This window comes from Rhea americana, unplaced genomic scaffold (assembly GCF_003343005.1).
Source record: "Rhea americana isolate MKP2758 unplaced genomic scaffold, rheAme1 scaffold_2, whole genome shotgun sequence".
Lineage (NCBI taxonomy): Eukaryota > Metazoa > Chordata > Aves > Rheiformes > Rheidae > Rhea > Rhea americana.
The window spans coordinates 3,773,021-3,789,706 of NW_028186149.1; the positions used below are offsets into that span (position 1 = coordinate 3,773,021).

General features: G+C 36.1%; 2 protein-coding genes across 2 annotated transcripts in view; one reads left to right on the forward strand and one right to left on the reverse strand.

Moving 5' to 3' along the window:
* Nucleotides 1-16,686, forward strand: part of THSD4 (thrombospondin type 1 domain containing 4) — a 359,658-nt gene that overhangs the window by 83,858 nt on the left and 259,114 nt on the right. The window lies entirely within an intron of this gene.
* LOC146596608 (uncharacterized) lies at nt 2,526-15,578 on the reverse strand. The gene is made up of 6 exons (XM_085303326.1): nt 15,547-15,578; nt 8,485-8,527; nt 6,955-7,011; nt 4,879-4,935; nt 3,262-3,389; nt 2,526-2,655 (listed from the first exon to the last, which is right to left on the reverse strand). The coding sequence occupies exons 1-6, from the start codon at nt 15,547-15,549 to the stop codon at nt 2,623-2,625; spliced, it is 321 nt and encodes a 106-aa protein (XP_085159452.1). The 5' UTR covers nt 15,550-15,578; the 3' UTR covers nt 2,526-2,622.

Here is a 16,686-nt window from a genome sequence, read left to right on the forward strand (position 1 = left end):
TCTTGCACTGGGGAGCCCAGAACTGGACACAGCACTCCAGATGTGGCCTCCTCAGGGCTCAATAGAAGGGGAGGATCACCTCCCTCGACCTGCTGGCAACATTCCTAGTGTACGCCAGGACACCGCAGGCCTTCCTGGCCACAGGGGCACAATCCAAGCATGGGCATTAGTCTAGAATGGATGTAGTGTCTGTAGGCAGAATATTTGTAGCTAACAATGTATATTCAAATTAAGGTAATTTCCTTTACTGCGTTTGGGTTAAGAAAGATTTCATATTCAGAATTTATGGTAAAAAGTGTGAAATTTGGTAAGGCCTTCATTTCTGTAGAGGCAGATGTGGTGTTGATTCTCCTCCCCAGATACCATTTTGTTGTCTATTCTAATGAAGAATTGGATTTAAAGCAATCATCAACAACAACCTGAGAAACCACTAATACGAACTTCAATATTGTATGTAGCCTTTTGTGTTCATGCTAAGAGTGAATCGCAGAAGTGGGTGAGTCTAAGACATTAAAAACGCACCAAAATCACTACAGAACCTAAGAGAAAACTTACTGGTAAATAAACACGTTGTATATTGCAAGATTCTTTAACAGGAATTTGATGTGAAGTTTGGCTTTCTCTAGTGATTGTTTATAGGCTTTCAATATTGGTTTTCTAGCGCCATGATTACTGGATAGCACTATGGCTTACTCTTTACTTGCTATATTGAATTTCCTCCCTCTCTTTTCTCTCTCATTCATCCAAAAGAGACTACCAATCTCTTAGTCTTCTCTGCTTCAATTATGAAGACACGCCATGGAACTAATACGCCATGTGTTGCTCGTTCACATCAATAAACTGGGCAGAGAGGGACAGCTTCCTGTTCACTTGCACAGCCCAACTCTGGTGAAGTTCGGTACTGCATGATAGAAAAATTCTGTAGCAGAGGATAATATTTATTAGCAATTTTTGTAAGGAGAAAAACACCTGCAGTGAGCATTAGCAATTTTTTTGAGTTTGAGATGGTCATTCATGCACTGCATACTGTAAAGCATGCAGAATTTGTCAGCAAGCATGCCTAGCATCAGCCCTGAATGATTTAGATGGAGGAAATAGGGTCCTGAGTACTGTGCGTGGAAGTAGGCCTGCTCTTACTGTACAGCCTAGAGTAAAACCTAAATCTCAAGTAAACAGTTAGCATTATCCTGCAGGAAATTTTGAAGCTCAGAATGCTCTTTTGATAAAGGATTGCTTTTGGCTATTTTTCTAATATACAGTATTTCTGAATTCAGCTCTGGCTCATCCAATAATAACATTAATTCTGTATATTTTATTACTGCCTCAGTCACCAGAAATTACTTTAACTTCAAAGGATGATAAATGTTGTGTGTTTCAGAATGAAATAGCTGGAATGCTGTGTTAGTACTGGAGAGCTGTGAAATTCAAATTAGCATAAATGAAATGGAAAAATCAAAAATTTTTTTCTAAAAAAGCCCTTTTTAACTAGCCTTTTAAAGTCCCAGTACTAACAGAGTAGAATACAATTTAGCTGTAGCAGTTCTTATTGAAGAAAATACTGTAAAAAAACATGGTAAAAGACTTAAAAAAAACAAAACAAAACAAAACAAATTTTTTAATTCAAAATCAGGCGTGCTCTCTGACTATACAAGTCTATAATAACTGTCCAATGCATGTAGACACTTGCATACAAAGGTAATTCCAGAAATAAACTTTTGCTTTTATTCTTATATGCTGACAATTATTTTGATCAAGCGTACCYCCAATCTGTCTGTTTATAGGAATTTAATTTCCATGGCATGAATGTTTACAAAGAGACAAATGTAAACAAGTAACAGTAGTCAGCTCTCAAATATGTTTTTTCTTTCACTGTACCTTGTACAAACAAGTTTTAAAACTCTATGACTAAGCTTAATAGCTATTACAGTCTTTTGTTATTTATACATTGGTAATTTCCACTTCCACTATTTAATCAAAGAGTTCAATTGAATCTTTTTTTAATCTTTTTTTTTCTTTTTTGCATGAATTACAATAAACAAAGCTGTCAAGTCAGAGAGGATACTCAGGGATATTGCTTCTGAGATTACTGCCTCTTGTCAGATTTTTCAGATATGGAGTTCTCATGACAAACAATTAACACACTATTACCTAAGATTATTCACAGTAAAAATTTTTTTTGAGTGTGTGTGTCCCAAGATACTGCTGCCCAAACCATGAGGTTTCAGTAAAACCACTCTTCATATTACTGTACCAAAAATGTTGCCCTAAGCTATGATTTGTGTCATATATCTTGCATGTTTAATTAGATTATAAGAAGGGAAACTATACTGCAGTAAATATTCTTTTTCAAATGTTAGACAACTTATGCCAGGGTCAATGCAAATATGTAGGCTCTGAATAGGCAGGTCAGCAAGCTGTTTGTGAACATGAGTGCAGCAGTTTGAAACAAAACATTAATGTTGTTTAACTTCATCTATTGAGATCTCTGTAGCAGTGGAAAATATTTGTCACTAAGTTGCAAATGTTTTGGGTCTTCAGCATTGCCCCAAGTAATGATCTGCATACGACATTGGAGCAATTTTTTTCAACTTTGTGTAGAATTGAATTTCTGTTTCATAAGAACTAGACATCAGGTGCACATCTGACAAGAATATTCTGTAAAATAGAAATTAATATATTTTAAATTAAATTACTTAAATGTATATAAAAGTACAACAGAAAATTACATTCTGTTTAAAAATACATATGGGTTGGAGTATGAGTCATTATTAATTTTTTTAGATTATGAATTCACGCTATGCTGGAAATTGCCTTAGTTTTGTTTCAACTTTTTAACAAGGTCCAAGGAACAAATGTAAAAAATCCTGATGTAGAACAGTGTTCTTCATCTGAACACAGAATACTTTGATTAGTGCATAAAGTAATAGAATAATGACATGGGCTTTGTCTGCATGCAGTAAGAGTGAGAATTTTGCAGAGAAAAAAATACGTAGAGGAGCCAGTATTCACGTAGTCTGCATTTTGGCGAGTTTAACTGTGGATTTGCTCTAGTCTGATTCCATGAACTGAATTGAAATTATCAAATAGGGAGCATTTTCCAGGTTAATTTAAACTGATAGGAATCTAGACTGCATGCTTTGAGATTGCTTGGCTAGGTGAAAATTCCTTATCCAAATGAACATTATAATGCCGATCCATCTATTGTACCTATTAACATTTGAAAATGTACTTTTTGTTCTTGAGAAATCCCTATGTCGTTACTTCAGTTTTAATAGAAGTTTCCTGGAGAAGCTGTTGCTTGGTGGTTGCTGCAGGCTGGGCTGTACGTCCGTGCTGGGGGGGCTTCGCTTCCCGTTTGAGTGAGTTGCCTGTTAATATGCTGCGATTTTCTGTCTCAGAGGAAAAATAGCATTAAAATAGCAATTCCCACGAGCAACTAAAAATCAAGCAAATAAGCTGTTGGGAAGACCATCCAGAATGACCATTATATTTGGTTATTGAGTAAAGGAGATGTTCTGTCACAGAATGATTTTAACTCTGGATGGCTGATGACAGAGCTTGACCAGGCCCTTGCCTCCATAACACCTCAACGCTCTCATGAAACGATGAGAAAATGATGAGCTGTTACATGTATTATTTTACATGTTGTATGTGCTGTTAAAAAGCAAACTTATGCATGGCCACTGTTTCTCCTTTTGTGCTGTTCCCTCATTAGCAATAAGCAGAATAAAATACAATTAGATAAAATAATAAAATGTACTTAACTATCACTAGAAGTCTGTACAGATGTTGAATCTTTTTTCTTTCTGACTTTGGGGTGATAGAGAAGCACAGATGTGTGTAGAGGTGGGCAGACTTTTTCACTTGTAACTTTTCAGGTGCCAAAAGAAAACATGGTGGTGCTGAAATATTTCAGTTATTTAATTAAGCTTCACCTAGCTTAGAGAAAAAGAAAGCAGGAGATGTTATTTTTTTTGATTCAAGACATTGAATTTAACATTTTTTCCATTTTATAATAACGTATTTTAAATTAAAAATAATTTTCAATTTGAGTAAAATACTTTGATTGTATTTCTGCTTTTGATTTACTGAAATTTTTGAATTTTTTTTGTTGTTGGTTGATATGAAGTAATTTTAAAATTATTTTTCTCTAATCAAAAGACATATCATTGCCAGTATCTGATATTGAAGACTAYTAAGTATCACAGTAGACATGGAACAATAAAAATCAATGGCTTAAGAAAGGGTAAAGTGTTGTTTCTAAATAAATCACTTAGCAAAGTCCAATATATTTCTCAAAAATAAGTTAATCTTGTTGTTTGATCTAATTGTTTCTTGCACTCTCAGACAGGGATATTGTATCATAAATTGCAACTATCTCAATTCAATTTAAGACTGAAAAGCCTAAACTTTTGGAAGAAAGAGTTTTCCATAAAAACATAGTGTTGAAGAGATGTCCTTCCTGGTTATCAGGGCAGGACAGACTTACAGTAGTAGTTGGATATGCACAGGTCATGGATGGATTCATTTGTTAGACAGGTTATAATGAATTTTCATGTTAAATTTAAGGTGCTACTCATAGTACTAGGTTTTGAAGAACTGATAGATGAATTTATTTTTGACTGTCTTWGTTTAATTCTAATGTAGGGAACAACTATGGCTTGTGTCCTCCTTGCGCCTGTAATGCATGCTTACAGTCTGTGCTCCAAGAAAGTACAGAACGATGCCAAATTTGTGTGAAGGAAAGAAGGAATGGATTATATGATATGAATACAAGAAGAGTTCACGAGTTCACTAGTAGAGTTCTAGGTTGGAATTTGATTTTGTTTCTGCAGGTGCAAATCAGTTTTATCTCTGACATTCAGTGGATTTACTTACTGTAAAGGAAGACTTGTGAGATCCAAGTCAGAACTTCTTTTCCCCTTTTCCCCAGTCCTGTGAAGATTCCATATTTTGTTACTGACAAAGGCACAAATTTTATATTTCTGTCTTTGTAAACAAATGATGTTATCTTCTAAGTTCACAATGAGGCATGCAATGAGAGAATAACATTTTTTTTTCCAGAAGGTCAGAAGACACAAATCAGGATTCTGAGATTGTCGTTTCAGAGTTTGTCCCAAGCTAGTGTGATATACATTAAATTCTTTTCTGTAACACTATGATTATTTAGAAAAAGCACATAAAATGTATTCTTACAAATATAGAAAAATAGAAAAAAAATGAAGACAGACCACTAGCTTTGGTTCTAGATGGGGGAAGAATTTCTGCTCAACAGCTAGAGAAATCAGACTTCAGGTCTACAAATCCACATGTATTTTTCAGGATGAATAGAAAGCAATCTAAAAGTAGCACCCTTAGAAACATGACTTTTAAGTGCTAATCTAAACTGTAAATTGAATAAATTCAGTAAGACTGTGGCAATAATCTTAGATGAGTTGCTGAAATACATTGGGTCAAATGTTTTAAAAACAGACTAGAGATGTGTCTGTATGAGCTCTTCTGCGATACAGATTATATGTGGGAGTCTGCAGATGCATGGGGGGAAATGTGCCATCGCATGCTACAGAGTGTTCTGCTCATTATCTAAAAGGCATAGGAAATGTTGGAACTGTTTGGCTTGCATGAGGTCATGAGCTGGAAAGTTGCCTTTCTGAGTGTTAGGGTGGAGAAGGCACGCAAAATATTTAGAGTATGTGTTGATGCATGTCTTGTAGGTTGTGTTATATGTGCTATAGCAAGGCAGAGTATAGAATTGCTTCTCAGAACAAAAATGTGTTTATTTCCTTTTCCAGGGTCAATATTTTCTTTAAAAGTTCTTTTACTTCACTCTCTTTATCATACAGTTAATTGTTTCCTTAACATGCTATCATTGCTTATGTTTATTCTTCTGAGTAGGAGGAATCATCTGGTAAGACCTGAGATTTCCAACTACTTGAACAGGTTTATAGAGGACCTTCCTGCCTTATTCCTGACCTCCTTATTTTCTCACCAAGAAACCATTTTTTTAAAGAAGTCTGCAAAATTTTGACTAAGCTACTAAACAACAAATGAAACTATTTGTTATGAAATATGTAGCAGATAGTATCAGCTCATTGAAGAAAACTACAAATTTATGTTTTCTGGGTTTGTTTACATTCCTCTCAAAATATTACACTAAATTCTGGGGAAAAAAAAAAAGGAAAAGAAAAAAGAAAAACTAAAGGTTGGGCAAATTATTGATAGTTATGCTCTACCTAACTTGTCTAGTTCAGCCTACATAGTTAAATTAATTATAATTGAAAAACATGAAAGCAGCACTGAAATCATGAAGCCTAAAATTAAATCATGTTTTGGTGAGGGATTTTTTGTTCATTTATTATATTTTGAGGCCTTTAATGGAGTGACTTTGAAAATCAAAAGAACGTTTTTTAGGGATGTAATATTGCCATGTTTTATCTGAAGCTTTGAGAAAAATAGCAGATACTGTGAGATTTAAGATAAGATCCAAAATGCTGGGAAAGCACTAATGTCTGGTTTTGGTACAGGAAGTTGTACTGTTGATAAAATCTGTATAAGTTAGAACAAGCCTGATGCCCAGCAGAGGTACATCTAACCAACTGTCTGGAGGAACTGTGGATGCAATTCCATGTGTCAATCTGATGTATGGTTGAAGGAACTATAGGGTGAATTTCATGGCCTAATTTTGAGCACCCAACCTACATGTGTGACTTTTGACTATGTCTGTATTATTATTGAATGCTTCATTGCGCTGAAGGATCACAGATTATTTCACTCCTGTGTTATGAACATGTAATTGTTATGGATATTCTTACACATGAGTACAACTTTTGTAGAGAGATTTCAGGAAAGTATGGAAAAATTATACAAAATCAGACTTTCGAATTAGAAATGAATTTCATTACCTGTTGTGGTTCCTTACCTGTTGTGGATGCCCCTTAGGGGGCATTGACTTACCTGTGTAGATAAATCCTTGTGTCAGCGGGGGGAAATGCTTGCCCTCGTCCCACTTTCCTAGGATTACAGATGTGGGTAATGTGGACAGAGTCACCTTTTTTCCACACATGATTTCTTTAATATTTTGCCTGAATATGTACATGCAGGCTACTGTGTTCCTCTCCTTGCAAGCAAATTGCTGGAAAAAATGGAACTGTGCTTTGTGGTGTGCTTTTTGTTTTCTGGAGGTTTGCGTATCCAAGAAGTAGAGTAGTACTTTCAGCATCATGCTTTTTTTGTTGTGAGTATGGAGATATGTTGCCTCTCTCTAATTCTTCTAGGACTACCACATTCAGCGGCACTGATCTCTTGCAACAAAAGCAAGCTCCAGAAAAAGAGGAAGAAAAAGAAGGCTCCTGAGACTTTTTTAACCTCCATTTTTCAGGCACTACGGCCTTTTCTAAAGTGAATAGGGCATTTTATAGGAAAATTCTACCTCATCACTAGATTCCACTTACTATTTTCCATGTTGAGTTGATTATTTTATTAGTGATATACAGAGGGGAGTTTATAATTTCCTGTTAATAGTAAGGGTAAAAAATCTGCTTTTCAACTTGTGCCTGTAAAATCTATATCGTATTTAACTGTTTAATAAAATCTACATATTAGCTTTAAACAAAAGCAGTGATGTGCCACATAATTATTTACACTAATGTGAAGTTTTAGGGAATTTGTTATTAGAACTGATCAAAAKGATAATTCATTTTTTTTTCTTTTTTGTGTATTATTTTGCCAAGAGCATTGGTAACTCCTTCAAGCATTTGGAACAAACTGTCGCATCAGTAAGTAGTACCTGGAGGTTTTTTTGCAGTGGGTTTTGCTATTAGTGGTTTTTAAACAAAGTATTTAGCACTTCTGGTTTTGAGGCCAGTGGAGACTGTTGGCCAGCCTCCCTAAGCCAGGAGGAATTGACACCATGCCCAGAGCCTGAAGCAGCCCCTCTTCTGCGAACCTTAATTTATTACTTGAATGTGAAACTCCCAAAATTACAAAGCAGAACTACTGCTATTCATATTACAAATTGAATGCCTTGAAGCCCCCTCTGTGGCCTACCAAAGGAATCAAGAAACTCCTTGTAGATTTTTCTATTCCTTAGGCAGGAATAATATGACTCCTTCCCAATCATGTCTCGGTAATTGATCCATCTGCCTTAGTCTTAACAGGGCAGCGCACATCCTTGCTGTGAATGCAAGAGCTCTAATAAATGGCTACAGTACATGGAATTATTCTTGATTTAGTTTAATCCTGACTACCAACAATAGAATTCTTAAAATTACAGCCCCTCGATTTATCTTTTTTTTTTTTTTTTTTTACTTTCTCACCTCTTCTGCCAAAGTAAATCAAAGCTAAAAGTATGTTTTCAGTTAAACTGAGTAAAATACATCACAGACAATATTTTAAGGCTCGTAGAACTACAAAGCTTGTACCGAATATTCCTCCACATTCATATATCATACACTGAAATTCAAGAAAAATAAATTAAATGTGTACCTGTATCTTGCAACAGGGGCAGGTGAGTCAGTTTCGGAAAGGCCTTAAAGAAAAAAGAAAATGAGATGATAGTGCTAACTGGAGATTAAGATGTGATGTTATCATACCCGAAAGTACTCCATTCGTGTGACGTGTTAAGGACAAAATGGAATAATAAGGAGCTTAGGCTTTTACTTCAGGCAAAGTAGATGCTACTTAGTATTTTAAATACATGCTGGTTAATTATTCTTCTGAGATCATAGCCTAGAAAGGACTTTGAAAAAAGATTTTGAGGGTAAGGAAGGGTTTAACCTTCCAGTTTCAAGACAATAGAGTTCCAAACATTCCAGGCATTTTCTGTGAAATGGAAATAGCTGCTATCCTGGACTGTATTTTAACACACAATTTGTTGTTGTTGTTGTTAATCTTAAAAAAGCCAGTTTAGCACTTAAAAAAAAAATCGATTTCTAGAAGGAAGACTGCTTATTTTAAGAATAGTAAGAATGCACAAAAATGAAGATGAACTTAGAAATTCTTGACATACATTTCTACATGTTTGAAAACCTTTACTTCAGATGTTTGTCATATAGCCATTCTCAGAAAATATTTTGACTCATATTAATAAAAGAGCTGTTAATCGGGCCATTTAGATTATTTTTTGGTTTTCTTTCATTATGTCCCAATATCTGCATTTCCTGTATCTTACAAACTCCTACTTGCAAAAGTAAAGTTATTTAGTGGCAAAATAAAATTAGTGTTGTATGCAATGGTACCTACAGTCTAGAGCATTTGCCATAATAAGGCATAGAAACGTTAGAATTCTTTGTAGTGATTTAAATTATATGTGTAAGACAAATAGGAAGTAGATCTTTTTCTAATTATCAGGTCTTGAATTCTTGTCTTCATCTAACCTCTAAACATTCCTTTTTGCAAGATAAAAAGAGCTTTCCAACATAAAGAGCAATACAGGCCTTCATTAAAACATTTAAACTATGTAAGTGATTCTCAGTTACTATTTCTGTATTCATATTATTTACAGATGCATTTAAAATTATTGCAGTGGAGTAGATATTTAACTTTTGTGAATATAATAGTCTAAAAGCAAAGAGATACCATGAGACCTGATTAATCATAACTCTATATATAGAGTATGAATTTAAGTACCAGACCTATGTTATGGAGATTTCTAGAATAAGTTACTCCATTTGCTTTGTGTTTGCCATCTAGGTAGAAATTAAAAAATATATTTTCAATTAATGAAGACATTTCAGGTAATAAAGAATATTCAGGCCTGTTTAAGAAATTGTCCATAGTGTAATTGCATTAGCTGCAATATTTTGAATTGTAGTTACAGTTATTTCTAAAGATGAATTCCTTTAAAAGCCTATAAACAGTAAATACATCTTAGCTGTAGAATACAAGCTGTTTCTTTCAAATTTGTAGTTCCTGAACTCTTCCTAAATTTTATGTTTAAATATTTAAGCTTGAAATATCTGCCTGAGGCTTGAGTTTCCCAACTATTCTTTTTTTGCATCTTGCAATACCAGATTTTTAAGAGCATGATTAATCAGGAAATGGCAGTAAGAGCCAAGCACAGGGTGGGAGAAGGGGCAGAGAGAGCTGATAGTTATTTTCAAAAACAGCCTTATATGCAGAAAGCTGATGTATCTCAAAACACTTTCATTTCATTTCTAAAATGCCTTTGTATTTTACTAAAAAAACCTGCTTTCACCTTAGGGGACTGTCTAGTGAAAATATAGGGAGGCATATTTGTCACCGAGTAAACACGCTAATGTTGCTGTACAGCTTGGGAGCTAGACCTGGCTTGCGTCCGACCAGCTTCGGCATGTGAGTGCGTCAGCACCTGCCTGCACATAGGCATGCCCTGGCATAAAGAGCCAGAGAGGGGCTGAGGGAAGGAGACGATCCCACTGGGGACCTGATCTAACCCCGGGCGAGGATTCTTCCTCTAGGCTTCCCAGGAGCTGCACAAAGCTCTGTATTTCAAGCTTGCTTGCCCCTTGGAAAGGTACTTTTATCTTCAGCTAGCCTTGGGAAATGGGAGCTTGACAGTGCAGTCAGATCTGTCTCTTCTCTGGGAAAATGCAGTTCCTGAAGGTGGTTTGTGAAGCACTGCTAATTAGTTCCTATATATACACAAATAATTCCTGTATCTGTGATAAAAGATAAGGAAAATCTTGTCTATTCATTTGAATGTAAGAGAAAATAGGGCCTATCAGTAAATTGAAAGGAGATAGTGATATTTTTTATTTGCCGTGAATGACCAAAAACCCTTAAACAATTAAGAGTAATCCCCTATTGTTCAAGATGTCCTTTTCATAGTATTCCTTGAGGACTATGTCATGCATCCCACTATCCTCCTGCATCTTTTTAACCCCTCAGTTTATATTGGTATCGCTAAAATTATGAGGAAATTCATTCAGATACTATCAGGAAGGCTGTACAAATTTAAGTTATTGAGCATGTGGAATCTCTGCTGAATATGATCTTATCTTAGATCCAGGGACTGGAGATTTTAAATAGCTTGTCTATAATACTTTCAGTAAGTCACAAGTTGAAATGACTAGTTTACCTCATAGAAAGATGTAAATCGCTCATTGCTGCGTCTTCTAACTGTTGCTTCAATTGTTSTGAATTTGGAAGCATTTCCTGTGGGCTGGAAATGCTTACTGGATTGCTAGGTTATCCTTGAATATTTCTGCTGTGAAGACAGACCAGCATTTACTTACTTCAAAGACTGTAGTATTTTCCTGTTAAGTAGTCATCTGACTACGAAGTGTGCTCTGCTACCTTCAGGTTCATATGATAGAATTGAGGGAAGAGCAGAGGAGGATAAACCCTTGCCAAGTYCTTTGGTGTTTTCTGTCATTCTGATCTGAAAGGTTGTGTTGTGCAGCCAGAGAAGGCTGTCTCATTCAAATTGATGCTTTGGGGAGCATGAATATTGGCAGGTGTATTTTGCTCTTGAAATCCTTCTGGTCAAGACATGACTTCACAGAGTGTGTATAAGAGATACAGGTTTGCAGTTTAAAAAGCAGCAGCCTCTATCTGCCAGCTATAGCAGTCAGCCAGCAGACATGGTGGTGGAAGGGGTGAGACAATATGAGCCTTTGGCTTGTGGATGTGAAACTTGGAGTATGGAGCATAGCTCAGCACACTGTCCTAATACATATCGTAATGGCAGTCTTACGGTTATTGTGCCATGTATTTTCATGTGCATTCATATATTTTCATAAAGGAATCAATTCAAATAAAGGCATAAAAACTCCTGTAAGATGAATGACTTGCATATAAGTGATGAAGAGGTCATAGTCTCAGTACGTAAGCTGCAAGCAGTAAACATTCTGCAAAATGCCTATGTTGTCAGGAAGAGCTTGGGAATTATTATAATGTAGGTATCCTGGCAATGCAGATATCCTACCCTTTTAGGGGCTGTATAAAATGGATCATTTTTTAACACAAGTTACAGCCCTTATCCTTCCTGCTGTAGAGGTTGCCAATCCCTGCCTAGCCTACCATAATGAAGATAGTCCACAACTAAGAAAACCGAATAAATTCAGTGCAAGAAAAAAATCCAGAGGTTTTCAAAAGGAAATGATTGGTAGAAGAAAGCAGTTTGTTTTCAGACTTCCAAAAGGCTGTTGCAAAGGGAGAGTTCTTAAAGAAAAGAAACTAAACAAATACTCAGAAAAGATGTTTTTTAAAATATGCAATAATTCTTCTGGTGTTTATTTCTCTTGAGAAATAAAACAGAAGGGGAAAAAAAGCCATCCATTGGATTCCAACTGTAGAAAAGCAATAAATAGATGGTAAAACAGAAGAATGAGGGAGAAATTGAGCAAGCATTCAGGGAGGAAGATTTAACTTTGCCATGTGATTTAGCATAAAGAATTGGAAGGACATGAGGGAGTGGATTTTGGGCTCTAATCCTAGTGGGGCCACTTGCTCCCTGTATGACCTTGGACAATCAACTTGATGTCTGTATGCTTCAGTAAATGGAAACAGGCAAAAAGCAGGCTCAAACACTATACTCTAACCTAGCTGCAATTTCTGCAGCAACCTACCAGAGAGAAGAAAACTGAGCCTTTCAGCATCTCAACTGTGAAAACAAGAGCCTGAAAATAAATGTTTCTTGTTACTCTCCTCCATACTTCAGTCAGGTAAATATTCAGAATAATTGAGAGACTGTTAATGTTTTTGAAGTAAGCAAGTCTAAATATGTTTACAGAATCAGAGTCTAAAAACGAAGCAGCAGATAAATCAGAGCGCTGTTTACTTTAGGATTTTATGTTGATTGCTCCCAGTAACCAGATGTGGGTTCTACAGGCTAGTATAGGAAAACAGAACTTGCAAGTTGTGACGAACGCATACGCTCACTGTCTCCAAAAATATCTACAGGCTTGTTCACTGACTGGAAACATTTTTTGATTTGCAGATCTGAACTTCAGTTAATGGAATAATGGGAGTTATGGTTTGCATAAAAGTGGCATAGTCAAACCTATTTATTGGTATTAGTGATCTGAAAAATGAAGTGCTCTATTCTGATTTATCAAAAAAAAAAAAAAAAAGTCTTGGTAGGCATTTCAGAGAGGGAACTAGGAAAAACTAAATGAAAAGAATAACCTTTACTGCTGTCTTTTGGCTTGTTACGCTCTTTCCTATGATTGCTCTTAGTTAACGGTCCCTGGTTATGCACTAGCTAAGCATGGCTACTTAGCTGAGCATCAGGAGGTGGCAGTCCCACAGTACACAGCGTCCAAAACTGAAATCAAAGAAGATAGGCTCTGACAAATAGCAAATCCATCAGCACAGATTGTCAGAACCGATAGGACTGCTGCTATTATTTTATGCTTAAAATTACATTGCTGAGGCTGAGAAGAGATAAGAATCACAACCACTCCAGTGAATTAATTTCAGCTTCTTATTTTCTTATTATTCTTATTATTTATTTTTCTTATTATCTTGAATTTGCTGGGGTTTATTGATAGATGACTGAAGTTTTCCATTTTTTTGGTAAAAGGTGTTTTCCTCAGCTAACTGCCTCATTCACTTTCTGAAGGACCATTTTACTTCATGTTGTCAGGTAGGAAAAAAATCCCAGTGTGTGATCTACTGTAAGATTTCTACCCATTCTTATTCCTTGAAGTGTGATTACCTAGTTCATTGATTCTGGTGGACTAAGATGATCCTGTTCCTAGATGCTTATTCCCACCTCTCCCTGCAGTTTAGAGACTCCAGAAATTGTGTGAATACAGCTGTTTGCCAGGCTGTCCTATAACTGAGTAAGTTAAACAATCTGAGTTAATAATAATCCTCCAAGGAAGAGAGTTATTTTAACCTTGGTCATGTCAGTGGCCTCACAAACACGACTGATGACACAGCTGAAGGGGCTGCAAAAGAGCAATGCTAGGGAAGGAACAAGTGCCAAGAGGAGGGGATGAAGGAGGTGATGTGATGGAAACTTCTGACACTGTCTTCAGTGCTAGTGACAATCATGTAATAACATCCTAGGGAGAAGCATAAGGTGTGAAAACTAAAGCACAACTAACACAACAATTGTTACAAGTTCATATTAAAGTAAAATTAGAACAAAGGCTATTTCCCCCAAATACGTCTATATTTCTCACCTATGTAGTTCAAACATTAAGCCTATAAATAAGCTGAGCATAATTGATAATAGATCTTGCAAAAAGTATTTGTTGATTCTGGCTCTGCTTTTACTGCCCATGTACTGCCCAATGCACCAAGAAATTCCATTTTTAATAAACAACATTTTGAGATTTTGCAGGTGTCTTGCCTGTAAAATTGACTGTACATGCTTATAATGTGGGCAGCTCTACTGTTAATAATATATTAAAGAATTGGAACAGCAGTTAGTTATCGCAGAAGGTTTGTGTATCTTACAATACAAAAACAAGCTGCTTGGTGTGACTTCTGTTAGTCCTGCCTGTAAAATGTAAATTCTTCAATGTCATTTGTCTAAAGAATGTGTCGTATTTAAAAGCTTTGTAGGTTAAATCCTGACTTCATGAAAGGCAATGGAAATTTTGCCATTCCATCCTTTCTAATGCGATGGTGGAAGTTAATTCTTCTGTTATGCCCAGCGGTGCACCTCTTCTGGAGAGGCAAAACATTTATGTAAGGCTGTGGTCCTGTGTGGTCACAGAGGTAGCGCTGGTCATTTGTGGGAGGATGGTGGTGATGCATATGGTTAATTTTGTGTAGTGTCCGACAGCCAGCAGCTAAATGTGGCAATCGTTAACACAAATCTCTGAAAATGGAATTATGGAAGTGTTAACAATTCTAACTAAGTGGCAGTACAATGGAATAAGCCTTTTTGACTGCATATTAGCCTGCATTGTGTAGTTGACTGGGAATACATATTCTCAGACTGGGAGTCTATACCTAAGCATTTTTACAACTAAGGAAAATGATTGCATTTACCTTTCCAGTTCTGTTAGAAAAGTTGGCTTTAAAGAGGAATAGTGGATGAACAGATTCCTGTGGAGCTAGTTTATATATAGCTTGTTCATATAGTAATCTAGGAAAGCAATAAGTAAAAAATTATTGTAAGAGTACCTACAGTTTTGCATTATTATTAGTTGCTTTGCAACTAATAAATACATGCTTACCTGTGCATGTATTTAATGTATAGGGTTGATTATGAACTATAATTGAATTTATTCACATTGCTTTGAGATTGTGAAACCAGATCATTAACCTTTGTTCAAACACTTCAAATCTTCAGCTTAAATAGTTCAGATTCATACTTGCATAACAGGACAGAAGATGTGAGCTGACCATCTTTTCCTCCATAGTTGAAATTTTCCTTCATAGTTGAAATTTTCAACTATGTGAAAATCTTACTGATTTCCAGAAGTACATTATTTGAGATAATAAGCTAACTAACTAAGCTGTCTGCATTAGTTCAGTAATCAGTAATTATTTTATTGCTACTTGTGAAAAATACACAGTTTTAATGTATAATATAGTCAGATTATTATGAAAATGTGCAAACTGTCCTTACATAATTCTACAAAACAAACAAACAAAAAAACTTACCATGGGATGTAAGAGATCAGTACTATAAATACRCAAATACCAATTTCTTAATGGCAGTGACAGGCACTGTTCATACTTTTCATTTGTTCCCAGACAGACCTAATCCTCCGCGTCTATCCATGTCTTCCTGATTTCCTAGTCCAAGCACTCTTTTAATAGTCTTGTATCTGACTTGCAATAGSCTTCAGTGCTGTGAGGAAACTATCACTGTTCCCAATGACATCAAATGTTTCTTTAAAATTTCCTATTAGCATAAAAATAATCCTTCACTCGCAAAGTGTGTTACAGCAGTGAAAACCCAGCACCTCGAGCCTGAGGATTTCTACTTTTCTTTGCCAGCTGTGAGTGTTCAGATGGTTGGCAAGGAACTCCCCCCAAACTAGGCAACATGACTGCTGGTAATTGTGGCTAGAGGGTGTAAATCCTAGTAGAAAACTATAGCTGTTTTGGGGGTGAGTCTCACTGAAAGTGGGCTGGTCTGAATTTCAAATAGTAAACCAGAAATTATGTACACAAAACACAGACGGTGTTTTAAGTGTTGCACAGTTGCTCTGGTTAGCATGTTCTGCTAAACTTCCTGTGACAGTATCATTGCAACATCAAGCCTGGAGATCTGAATGGCAGCAATGACAGCAGAGCAGCCATCTACCGTCCTGTTTGCTGGGATAAGGAGAATTAGGTGGCATTTTACATCCATGTGACTTGAATTTTCTGTAATTCTTGACTCTAGGAAGATTCTGCTTTGACACACTTGAGAACAACCATACAATGTAGTGTAGTTGGCTAAACCCCAGGAGCAGAAGACAAGGATGGAGAGGCGTATAGGGACAGTCTAGAATCCCTTACAGGTCCTGTGCCAAACCTAGCAATCCTTATGCACGTCAAATAATTTCAAGTAGTTTCTTCCCTCTGACCTCAGTGGAGGTATTTTCCTTGAACGAGGATTGCATGATTTGATTTCATTTGCTGCTAATTTTTCTATTTAGTCTGGGGGATATTTACCCACCAGTTTTGGAGGGATGTAGGGTAAGGAATGCTCTCATCCTTTCATTGTTGCTGAATACAGTCACATGAAGATCCTAAATGTAAACAGATGTCCATTTAAAGAAAAAGTCGGCATATTGCTGAAATTTAATATTT